Source organism: Protopterus annectens, chromosome 10.part0 (genome assembly GCF_019279795.1).
Source record: "Protopterus annectens isolate FY-2018-M chromosome 10.part0, PAN1.0, whole genome shotgun sequence".
NCBI lineage: Eukaryota > Metazoa > Chordata > Ceratodontiformes > Protopteridae > Protopterus > Protopterus annectens.
Window position 1 is genome coordinate 784,426,845 of NC_056744.1, and position 12,753 is coordinate 784,439,597.

Genomic DNA, 12,753 nt, shown 5'->3' on the forward strand with positions numbered 1-12,753 from the left:
GATATCAGCAGATAAGTGACCAGGGGTTAAATGAATGTATTAATATTAAATGTTTGCTTAAAGCACAGAGAATTTGAATATTAAGATTTTAATTTGTTGTTTTTACTAAGAAAGTTTAGTAATTGACAGTTTTTATTGATATATTTTGTTTATTAAGTTTTAGATTGTGTTAGCTGACTAATCAGCTGACAAATCAATCGTGATTTTTTTTTTTTTTACACTATTTTAAATTAAATTTGTACGTCTGGTTTAACCCTAAAGAAGTTCTGGCATATAGAGGAACTAAAGTGCTTAACTAGTCAATATTTTTCTTTTCTTTGTGTATAGATCATTTGGTGCTCTCTCAATCTCCGTTTGGTTGAAACGTTCACAGTGTTTTTAAGTTTTGAACATTGTTTCAAACCCAGCTGGCCCTTTTTTTTTTTTTTTTTTTTTTTTTAAGTCACAACAGTTGTGTTGCCATAAGGTGAAGGTTTTTAACGCATGCTGTGTTTTGCACCAGCAGATATTGTTAAGGAATGCAGAACAATACATTATTTAACTTTGTTCATTTTATCGCCCCTTTTCAAGTAAAACACGTGTAGTGTTTTTTAAATAGTTATAGGTATTTAGGATGCAGGGGTTCATGTTAAATGATTAAACGACTAAAACTTCAAGCATCAGTTCATCTAGACGAAAGCATGGCACATTTTAATCACCGAAAGCTGACTTTGTCAAATCTCAGTATTTAGCCAACAGCTGTGCATAAGTTAGAAAGAATAACTGCATTGAGATTCGATGAAGTCGGCCTTTGATGATTAAAATGTTTGATGCTTTCATCTCGATGAACTGGCGTTCAGTGTTTGTCATTTAACATAGAAGCGGATGCAGTAACTAGTATGACAGTATAGTTATATTGACTGGTAATACACTGCATACATGTACAGAAGGTATAGCACACTGTACCGTGACTAAGAACTGCTGTTACCTCACACACATTCCTATGCACAGAGCAGCTCATTCCTAAGAAGCCAAAGTCAATTTAAGCGTATTGAAAGGTGTGCACACACTCGTAATGGTACAATTCATAGAACTCAGCTTTTGTGAAGCACATTTGCATACCGAGTTTCTAAATTAGCCCCAGTTTATGCCAATAGATTTCAAAGCACCGTTTTTAATTAAAATGAGCCCTGGTCATCATCAGCAGTCTGGGAAAGTGCAGACAAATTAAAAGGAATTGTTAACAGAGGGGATAGTTAAAAATTTCTAGGAAACAACCAAGTTTGGTATAATTTTAGTAGATCTGCTCGCCAGAAGTATATATTTATCAGTAAGATATGACACATTTTAAATTCTTACAATCATATGAAGGAAATGAGTGAAAAGTATGTGTTACCATTTTTTTACAGCTGTCTACACATATATTTTCTGGGTCTTTGTACTCTTAATTTTCATTAGTAAGGGTTATAGAAAAGTAGGGCAGTATCATTCAGTGATTTTACATTACCTAAAATGCCTGCAACCACATCTCAGTAGTAAGCATCTATGTTAACCATCCACCGTGAAAGTACAGATTGGACTGATTTACAGAGCAAACGTAATACCACGATCAATCCACTTTTGAAATTTAAACTACTAGTAAAGTGTAATTGTATAGATGCTGCATGGGAGTCTGCATGTTACAACATATTCTGCAGCATTATTACATATGTTATACACTTGCATGAAGTAAGCCTTCATGAGTGGGAGACTTGTTTAGTTTCAGTGTGGTGCATGTTAGCTGTTTTAATTTTGTTGTGGTTGTAATGCAGATCAATAGATTTTGTAAAGGGTACAAGTAAATGCTGAGCCAGCTTATACTCAACCACAAACAAATGCATTGATTATAATATCAACTATTACATTCCAGCCTAATTGTTCTGACAGGGGAGCCAGAGCTTTCTGAACCTGTTAAGTTATTTCCTGGACAGAAAACAACACATATAGACTCAAGGTTGGCCTCTGGTCAGCTAGTGTCCTAGGCACAAGGGCTTCACGGCGCACCCCCCCCCCCCCATCACCACCCAGTGCCCCCATCCTGGTCTTCCTACATCATGCAGATTACCTTTTTCTTGCTTTTTCTCATAGTTTGTTTTACTGTTTAGTTTTTCCTATATTCATTCAACAATTTTAAAGAAACCATTTGCTTACTACAAAAAAATAAACAAATAAATAAGTGCCCCTGCTAGAGTTGTGCCCTAGTTGGCCTGCCGGTTATGTATCGACTAAAACCTGCCACAGTGAGGAATTTGAACATCTGTTGTTATGGTTAAGTGCAACTTAGACAACTGTACTTCATGACACACTCCTAACAGCCTCTGGTGATACAGGCTGCTGAGCAAAAACAAGCTTGTTTTGTTAACACTTACATGCTTGTAAATAAGCAAAGTGGTGGTGGTGGTAAGCTTCATGCTTGTCTTGTGCTAAAAAAATTATGCAGTATGAGAAACAAGAGAATATATGCTTGTCATCACTATAATCAGATTTATGGCTTCCACTTCTAAAAGCAGATCAAGATTTCCTGTTTATTCTGACTGCTGATATAATAGACACCCCAAATGTCTTTTAGCACTGTCACAGTCCTATGCATTTTAATTGACATCACTGAAGTCAACCTTATTGTCTGTATGTTTGGGGTGGGTGTGCATTCAGTAGATAAAAACAGAACAAATGTAGAAGTGTAAACATCTTGTGTAACTCTGGACTTTAATGTAATTGCCCTTTAATAAGAAAATAAGATGATGAAGTGTATTATTTTTAATGTTAAAGAACAATATTTTTGTGGTCAGCAGACAATTCAGTGGCAGCAGTTACTTATAACATGCTATCAATAACACTTTTTTGTATTCCTGCTAGTGATTTACGCAAAGAGATTATACCAGCATACCATAACTATCACCTTTTGGGCATAATACGTTTATGTATTAAAAAAAAAAAAAAAAATCAGAGTAAATAAATTATGTATTTGTGAATGAATACATTCTTTCAGCATTTATTTTCGTATAGTAAAGTTAGTATTTGTAATGACACTTGGCTGTTCCTCCTTAGTTTTAGATGGTTGCATTGGTGAAAACTGTTAATTGTGTTTTCGGTAAGAATTGTGACATAAACATGCTGTTGGGGTAGTTGATTTCCAGCTGTGAATAGTGTAGTCCATGTACTTTAAAATTGCAAGAACTACTGAAGATTTTGCTGTATTTTAAGGAGCAGTATTTTGAAAGTCTTAGTAAAGCAAATCAATAGATTGTTTACTTAAGTATAACTTTATGTAGAGTCAGTGGGTCACATTAGATTGATACACAAGGTTGATGAGACTTCAAGTATATGGAGGAAGATTTAGATAATTTCACTGAAAGCACGGACTCAGTGCAGCCTTGAAACTAAATTCAGCTTGTGTGTGTTTTTTTGAGGTGGTGGGAGACCCACCATGGTTTTCTATGCAAGTGGTCTGTGTCCTTCCTACACCACTGCTACATGTCTATTGATTCCCATCGCTCTGGAATAGAATTCCAATTCATGTTAGACAGAGCACCTCACTGACTCTCTTCAAGAATAATCTTGATGAGTGGATGGGGGATCGTAGGTTTGTCCCGGGGATTACTTCCGTGTCACTATTAGACAGAGGCACAGTAAACTAAACTTTAAAAAGGGCACAGTATACTCAAATCAAGGTGTGGCGTAAGCCAAACACAATCGGGCTAGGCTTATAAATGCCCCAGGGCAGATAGCCTAGTATGAACCTATGATAAAAGCCCCTTGCAGCAATCTATTCAGGAAAATCAGCATTACTTTTTTGTCTGAGTTTTTGTTTTCCTGTGGAATCCTTGTGTAAAAATACTAATGAGAAAAATACGAAAGGCTTTCAAAGTTTTTACAAAGCTTATCAAGCCAAAGAATTCACATTTCTCAGACTGTATAGTTAGTATTGTAAAAACTTTACAGGTTATGTGTTACACATTCAAACAGGACCCATTTTAATTAAATGTTCGTTATAATCACCTTATTTACTAGGTAGTTAAGATTTAGTGCTTTAAGTATGAAGGAAGATTACTACAGAACACTTGAATGATTTGATTGATTTTCTTAAGTCATATTGGAGTACCTTGTCCTTTTCACAAAAAAGAGCAGCATTTTTTACTTTTAGAAGAAATTACACAACTCTATGAATACTAACAAGTATACATTTTGGAGAGCTGTAGCAACCTGAATTTTCAACAACTGTTTTGATGCTTTTTTTTTTTTTGCAAGGAGGAGCTTCTCTTCTTTCCAAATGAATCTTTAGTGGTCACTGAAACTCAGTTTGTGAATTTACGAGGCTGTACATATAGGACTCATTTGGCTAATGGCCCACCTGAACCAGAGAAATTCTGTAACTGAAGTATATATAACATGATGACCATCAGGGTTTGCTTTGAGTGCAGCTGTCAATTACCTCTCAACTCTCCAGATTTTCACAGAACACCCAGATTTTTCTGGATTGAAGGCACTAAATAATGACAGACATTTCAGTTTCAGACTTTATAGCTTTCAGTAAATGCATGCTAATGCAAAACCTGTTATTCTGTCAACTATGTATGTTCATAAGAACAATATTTAAAACCTTGCTTTTTGGCCTTTCTGTTCCCGTTATTTTTTGGCTTTGTCCAGATTACTTGCACTATGAATTTGAGAGATTTGTGATCTCTTGGTGTCACTGCACAGTATTTTAATAATGTAGTTCTGATCTCTGTTAAGCAGATGTTATTGTAGTAGTTCAGTTGATTTTTGTCTTTTGTTCTCTTTAGGCTGAGATTTTTCCTGATAAACATAATGGTGGAAGAGCATTTTACAATGAAGCTATTATGTCAGCAATGAAGATTCCTCAGGTATGTGAAGAGGAATGTTTACTTTCTTTGCAACCACTATACAATGTGCACCTTCTGTACAGTGGATGCTTTTTAATGGGTAATGAAAAAGGCAATGCTGTACTTTTCCGTTAACGGGACAGCAGGGGAAATGAGCAGTTGATGTGTACACACAGTTTATATATTCTAGGTCGTTCACTTTTTCTTTAAGGTAATTTATGTACATGGGTAATACCGCAAATTGTACCTATTTTTTTCTTCCAAAAAAGTATTTTTGTAACTTAAATAGCACACTATTTTAACAAGTGTGATAGCAGCTGCATACCCGCCCACATACCTCTCAACTGTAGACATTTTCGCAGAATAAAAAATACAATTTGCAGTACTATCCGTCTACATAAATTACCTTGCAGAAAAAGTGAATGACCTAGAATATGTAAACTGTGTACACATCAACCGCACATTTCTCTGCTTCCCTGTTAATGGGAAAAATGTTAATGGAAAAGTACCCAAACAACATGTCCTAAACAGACGCTTCGTTTGTTCTCATGTCTGCTGACCCACTAAGGTACTTAAAAATACAACGGTCCAAACCACTACTTTCAAAAGGGACTTTAAGTGAGCTATTCATTTCTCTCTTCTCTCAGTAACATGGCAGGCTTTGAGAAAGGGGCTTCATTTTGAAACCCTTTAGATTCTAAGGGTGTTACTACACCCTACACAACAAAACACCAAGATGCAATGAGATACACTATGAGTGTGGAAAAGTCATAAACCTGTAGCTTTAAACGTTGCTGAGAGCTGCGGTAGCGACTTCTGGCAAATCTTTCAAACATTACAACACATTTCACAGAGCCCACAGTTCCTAAACCCAAGCATAAATCCAGCAATACAAAGCTCCACGCAGAAATAAAACTGAAAAGCCTTTAACTATAAATGCAAACAGCCATTTTCACAACCCTATCAGTAAAACGAAAAGCAAGTAAGCAACCATGCAGCCTTATGCCATGCAAAATACATTTCACCAGCAACATAGACAAGGTCCGCAGCAGGCAACCTGGCAAAAAGATTAAGATTTACCATTGAGAGGTGAAGGTGTTTCATTAAAAGTGGTCGCCACCAACAAGTTGCTGGACATATAAATTAATTAATATGGTACAATTACTTGACATCAATCACTCATTCCCCTGTTGCCATGTTAATGGAAAAGTGCCAGGAAATGGAATGCTAAAGATTTCACCCCTGGAAGTGTAAACAGCAGATGTGAATGGGAATGCACCATGTTATACTTGTTTGTTAAGCAGACATGCTGATCATTTCAAGAGATGTAGGTAAAAGAAATGTAAGCTGTGGGTAATGATAGTGCATGATTAAATATGAAATGTGGACATTTGCTGAAGCTATACAGTTTTACCTGCATCTGATTTTGCTTTGAGGGATATTCTACAGTTAGTTTATAATTTGGAATACCTTTGCTTGCTTTTTTCTTATGCTCTTTAAACCTGGGTTAAAGAACATGCATTCCCCAGTAGTCCCTGGTTCTTTCCAGACACTTAATTTTTGTGTCTTGGTCTTTTGTTGTGCAGTGCCTATATTCAGTGCCTAAAAGTGTAGTTTTTGAAGCCATGACATCTCAAATCAGCATATCACAGGACTTGGATATTCTATTTGGGCTTGGAGCATGGCATCCCTTCATACTGCATTGCCAGTTTTTCAGCCTTGCTAACATGTGTAAGAGATACAAGAAGATATTTTACCTTATTGTCACCAAATTGCCAGAGGAAGAGAGTAGGGAGCTTTATGAAAGACATGCTGTGTGGCATGGACACACACAAGGTAATGCAGGCTAGAGATCAGAGCTAAGACTTCTAGATCCCACTCCAAGTCAGAGTCCATTACTGCTTTTGTGATTTTTCAGCCTCTCTTGTTCTTTCTTGTCTTCTAACAAGAGGTCAAGGAACAGCATAACATCTTTGAAAACCTCAGTGTTGAATTGAGAGAGAGGGAGAGAGATTGGTGAATATCACCACTTTTCTTCGGTTCTAGCAAGATTCCAGGAGTTACCAGCATTTGGAGCAGGGTTTGATTTTGACTTTATAGGCATTTGTCTTCAGTGGCTGAAAATAGATACTAAGATCCACCTTGTGTGCATGCTTGTGTGGGTTTGTAGTAATTCTTATGCCAGTATTGAACTTTAGGATTTGTTTAAAGCCTGTTTGCAAATTACCATCTTGTTTGGTGACCATCTTTGATTGAATTAATGTGCAGTTCCGAAGCACAAGTCCCATTTCTTCCTTCTCAGCAGTCTTATTCTAGTGTATGCCGAACACTGCATGCCAGCCATTTAGTGGCCTGTAAGACTGACAGTTGCATACTTAAAGTCTGTAATACTTTGTAGGTCTCTTATAAATGTCTGTCTTCCATTCATTCTAGGAGGAGGAGTTCCCTCAAATGTTCATTACGAGTCCTTAAGTCTTCCATGAAATTTAGGAATTTAATTTTTCATTGCTGAAAATTCACTCTGACAGCAATTTCTCCTTCTATTAGTTTCTTTCAGCAAGGTCTTGAGAGTGGTGCGAAGTCCATTCTAGAATATTATTAAATTTTCATGCCCTTCTCCAAAGAAATACTTTAATGCTTACTTGGGAAAGGATTACATTAAATCCTGAGTGATTTCAATGATTCTTAACTGGACTAATTTTGTTGGATGCTACTTTTTAAGTTTGGAGGCACACAGATTTAGGCTGCTCTACACTTAAGAAAACAGGCTCTTTATGCTCTCCCTAGAGATGTTTAACTTCCTGATGAAGTACCCCAAGGCTGTGATACTTTTATGTTCTCCTCAGCCCAATATAGGTCACAAAGACTGCAGGAGTTCACCAGCTTGCAACTTGTTAAGGAGTCTAATTCCTTGTACTGTTCTAGAAAGTATATATAGTTATCTGTTACTCTAATCTGTAGCCCTTTTTCTGAAGTAACCTGTAATGTAAGTTTCATTTCCAGTCTGTCCTGGTAGATCCATTCTTTGAGAAGTTGATTTCTCTTCCTCTGGCTCTGGAACACTCCTCTAGCCCTTTTTGTCAAGTTGTCCCAACAGAACAAGTCCTGAAAGCTGATTAGGATTACCACTGGGGGGAAGGTGGTCCAGGATCACCACAGTCTGTGGGTCAGTAACTCTTATTTCTGAGTTCTGTATCTAATCCACAGGGATGACATATTGATATTTGAATATGCCTTTTATCTCAACCTTTATTTTTGGATCAGATTTTGAATTTTTGGCATGGCAAAGCACTTTTAATTACATAAGCATTTTCAGTGTATTCATGCAGGCTGTTATGGCATTATAGGTTCTTAGGTTGGTACTAGGCTATCGGTTCTAGGGCCTATACAAGCCTACCATAACAATTCCTTGGGTATTTATTCCCACAATATTTATTTCCCTGGACCCCTGTCTACCAGGGCGGCTGATGTGATCCCCGGGGTGAATTTCCCATCTCCCATCCAATCGTCAAGGTTCCTTTTGAAGAGGGCCAAGGAGGCGCTCTGCTTGACATGTATGGACAGTCTATTCCACAGTATGGGGAGTCTCTGGGTCAGGAACCTATCCCTCCAGCATGTTTTGTTCATTGTGATGACAAGGTTTAGATCTGTGGAGCATGTGGCTCTGAGGGATTGGGGTGTGGCATGCCCAACAGCTCAGGCTTTGACATGGTCTTGTATGTTAAGCAGAGATCGCCTCTGAGTAGATGATATGCCATAGAGTATAGCTGGAGTTTTTTTAGACGGTCAGCATAGGGCATCTGCTTTAGGCCTGTGATTCTTTTAGTGAGGCCTTTCTGTGGCCTTTCCAGCTGTTGTAGATGTCTTGTGAGGTACATACCAAACAGGGCGTTGTACTCTATAATGGGTCTAATGAGGAATGAGTACAGTGGGACAATGACCTCCTTTTTTCTGGATGAAAAGCCCTTTGTGATGAGGTGTGCCACATAGAAGGATTGCCTGCTGTTGTGGCGATGTGGTTATCGAAGGTGAGACCACTGTCCACCTTTGTCCCTAAGTCTCTCATCACACTATCAGTTTTTAGTGTACTGCCACCTATGTGGTAATTCATGGGTACATGGTTTTTCCCAAAAGGGGATAACTATACATTTCTTGGCATTAAGCTTGAGCCCATGACTCTGGCACCAAGCATCTGTTTCTGTAAGGCCCTTTTGTAGAATATCCACATCATTTGGGGATTCAGTAATGGCTCCCAGTTTGCAGTCATGTGTGAACTTTGTTAGCCAGAGTCCCTTAGTGTTGGCCTGTACTTCAGAGAAGTAGATGCCAAACAAGAGTGGTCCCAGGACTGAACCCTGAGGTACACCACTTATCACTTGTCTGGAGCTGGATTTGGAGTCGGCTACTTTTACAGTCTGGGTTCTGTCAGTAAGCCAGTTGGCAACTCATCCAGTGACGTAGGGATTTATGCCAAGCTTAGTAAATTTATCTATGATTCCAGAGTGGGGGATGATGTCAAAGGCTTTGGCGAGGTCCAGATAGGCTGTGTGGACCGCCTTACCCTCTTCAACAGCTCTGGAGACTGATTCGAAGAAGTCAATCAGGTTCAGGAGACAAGATCGGCCCTTCACAAACCCAAACTTGGTGGGGTCCAGTGTTTGAAGGTTGCCAATGTCTTTGTTTATAAGTTCCATGATAATGTGTTCCATGCCTTTGCAGAGCAGGCCCGTCAGACTGATGGGATGGTAGTTCCCGGGATCCAAGGTGGATCCTCCCTTGTGGAGTGGGATAACTGTAGCTGTGTGCCACTCAGTGGGCACAAAGCCTGAGGTGAGGCTATGATTAAACATGACACTTAGGTGAGGTGCCAGTTCATTTTGTAGTTCATGTAGTACACAGCCTGGGATGCCATCTGGTCCCATGGATGCTGTATTCTTAGCTTTGGAGAGTGTGGTTTCTACCTGTGTGGCCGTGATTAGCAGAATTTGGCAATCTTTTGGTATATGGATGGGCCCTTTAGGGGGTGAGAAGGGGGTGAAGTTGGCACTAAATTGATCTGCCAGGATATTGGCAACATCCTTGGGATCAGTATATTTAATGCCATTCTGTTATAGCTCAAAGCATATCTGAGCATTGCCATTTAGATTCTTGACATAACTGTAGAATGCCTTGTGGTTGTCTTTGGAATATTTGGCAATTTTATTTTCTTAACTAGCGTTGGAGGATTTTATGAGGGAGCTCAGCTTCTTACTGAGGCTGGTAAGGGAGTTTTTTGCATCCTGGGATTTCCTCTTTTTTTGCAACAGTTTCTTTCTTCTGTTGTATAGTTTGTTTATGGCAGGGGACCACCAAATTGGCTTCCTTTTTTTGGAGGAGAGTGTCTTGGTTCTGTTTGGGATGACACGATTCATGCATGAGTGGATGTGCTCGTAAGTGCCTTGGTGTAGGATTCAGCAGTCGAACTTTCAGCTCCCGTCTGCATGGGTGTCATGAGGTTTGTCACTTCTGACTTGAGTAGAATGAAGTTGGCTTTGGAGAAGTTTTTTTATGGAGGTTTCTTTGCTGGGGGGTGGGATGTGGATGTCAAGGGTGATTTGCTTATGGCACCTGACCAATGAGGGGGTTGACCACTGGTGTGGAGTATCTATCTCCCATGTTGGTAATGACCAGGTCTAGGATATTGGAGCCCCTGGTGGGACAATGGATTAGTTGATCCAGGGCGTTGGAATTTATGAATTCCAAGAACCATTGGGAAAAGGTATTGGTACCCGAGTAGTTTTCCCAGTAATGGCAGGGTAGTTGAAGTCACCCAGTATTAGGGTGTTTGGTTGTATCTTAATATTTTCCAGTATGTTTAGAAAGGTGTAATGAGAATCTTGGGGCATGGTGGGGAATCTCTAGCAAGCTACAATTTGGATTGCAGTCTTACCTAGTGTTAGTTGCCCCTGGAGAATTTCAGATGCATTGTGTTGGGCAGCTAGGCTGGAGGTGTGAATATCCATGGTGAATATGGACAGTCTTCCACCTTTAGTGTTTCGGTCTTGGTTTGTTGGCTGAAAAGTGTGGTAAGAGTTGTAGCCTGGTATTGCAGGTGTACTCTCTGGAGCCTTGAACCAGGTCTCAGTTACTGCACAGATATCTATGTTCTCCATGTTTAGGAGTACCTTGAGAGAGTGCATTTTGAGGTTTAGACTTGTGGCATAGAGTAGCATTACCTTCAGACTTTGCATGCTTGTATCTGTTACGGTGGTGGTTTTGTCCTTTGAACATTGCCTAAAAAAGGCACTGTAGGGGTGGCAAGAGCTTTAGCCAGTAACCTGAATCCCAGGGGTGACAGGTGCAGACCATCTCTGGCAAAGCATTGTGGTCTGTCGATCATGTTGTCTCAGGCAGACAGATACTGGATCCCCTTTGAATGACACCAGAAGCTTAGCCAATTGTTGAAGTCAATCATTTTGTCCTTAGACTGTGGTATCATTCTGGGCGAAGGCAGGATGCTACTCAGGGCTAGGGTCATACCTGCCTGGGCCACATAATCCGAGAGCTCTTCCATGTCTCTTTTCATGTAGTCCAGGGATATACATCTCAAGTCATTCACTCCAACATGGACAATGACAGAGTCGTATTTGTACTTGTTGTGGAGTGACTTGAGTGCATGCATCATGTGGCAGATCCTGGCACCCGACAGGCAGCTGACTGCAATTTTCTCCTTGTTCAACATGGTGAGTGGGACGCCAGTGTGCCTGACTATAGAGTCACCTATGACTAAAGTGTTAGGTACGTTGTCTTGCCTTAGAGGCTGTTGTTGGGTGGCACACTAGTGTTGTGAGCTGTGTCACTTTGGTTGTGACTGGTGTTTGTTTGCGTTTCAGCTTCGGCGGTCCTTGTTGCTTGGGCAGGTTAATGTTAAGGGCCTCCACATATGTGGGTTTAGTGTTGCTATGTGTGGGTGTTGATGGTGTGGGTTTTGAAGGGCTATGTGTTGCTTGAGGTGTAGTGCAGGTGTTAACTTTCTCCTCTTGACTGTCTAGCACAATCTTGGCTTGTATTGTAATCTTGTATTGTTAGGCCAGTGCTGGTAGCCCACACAGATTATGTTTTTCTTTTGTCATGAATTCGTAACAGTTTCAGTGGAGGATGCAACTTTTTATTAATAATTTAGGTCAGTTCCAGATGTTGGCCATTATAGTGGAGGTCTTACAGTATAAGAGTTTCCAGCAGTTCCTTTATCTGGATGACTGCCTTTTGTGATGGCCTGTCAATCATCTGGGTTGGAAAAGCTTTGGTAGGTCTTGACTGCAGAGTCATTACATGTACATCAGCTGAAATAAATTGCCTTTCTCTCCATACTAGCTAGTATTCTTATTGTGACTATTTTGGACTAGGCCACTTGTTGGATTTTTCTTTCAACAGAGAACATTTTAGAAATCAAGCAACTGACGCCTAGATTTATTAGCAGTAGAGAGTCCAAGCTTGAACCCTTCTTTTAATATCCCGCCATTTTTACAGTACTCCTTTAATGCCTTTACATGCATTATCTGTAGTGAATTGTCAAGTGTAACTGGCTACAGAGCTGCCTCTGTCAGACATACTTTCATTCTTCAACCTCTGCTACTGAAATTTACTCTGATGATTGTTCTCAGACATTTTGAAGTGGAGGTTTCCTTTTATCCATCCTTCATCCGAGCAAGTTCTGACTTCATTGTATTTTGCTGGGAAGGAGCCCACCTGGGTAATCAGTTGGTTTAGGACCAGTGAAGTATAAAGAATCAGGTCTGTATTAGTGGATAGAAGCTTCACACTGTGCTTCTGGTTGTTTGATTGTTGAAGATCATCTGATCTCAAACCTTTGATGGTTTATTTAGGTAGTCAGATGATGGTTTGGTATCCG

General features: G+C 39.6%; 1 protein-coding gene across 2 annotated transcripts in view; it reads left to right on the forward strand.

Moving 5' to 3' along the window:
- LOC122813340 (biotin-dependent 3-methylcrotonyl-coenzyme A carboxylase beta1 subunit-like) overlaps positions 1-12,753 on the forward strand; it is a 936,618-nt gene that overhangs the window by 414,507 nt on the left and 509,358 nt on the right. For both annotated transcript variants that reach the window (XM_044085603.1, XM_044085602.1), the window contains exon 5: positions 4,803-4,883. In XM_044085603.1, coding sequence (XP_043941538.1) covers positions 4,803-4,883 — 81 coding nt within the window. The remainder of the gene's footprint in view (positions 1-4,802; positions 4,884-12,753) is intronic.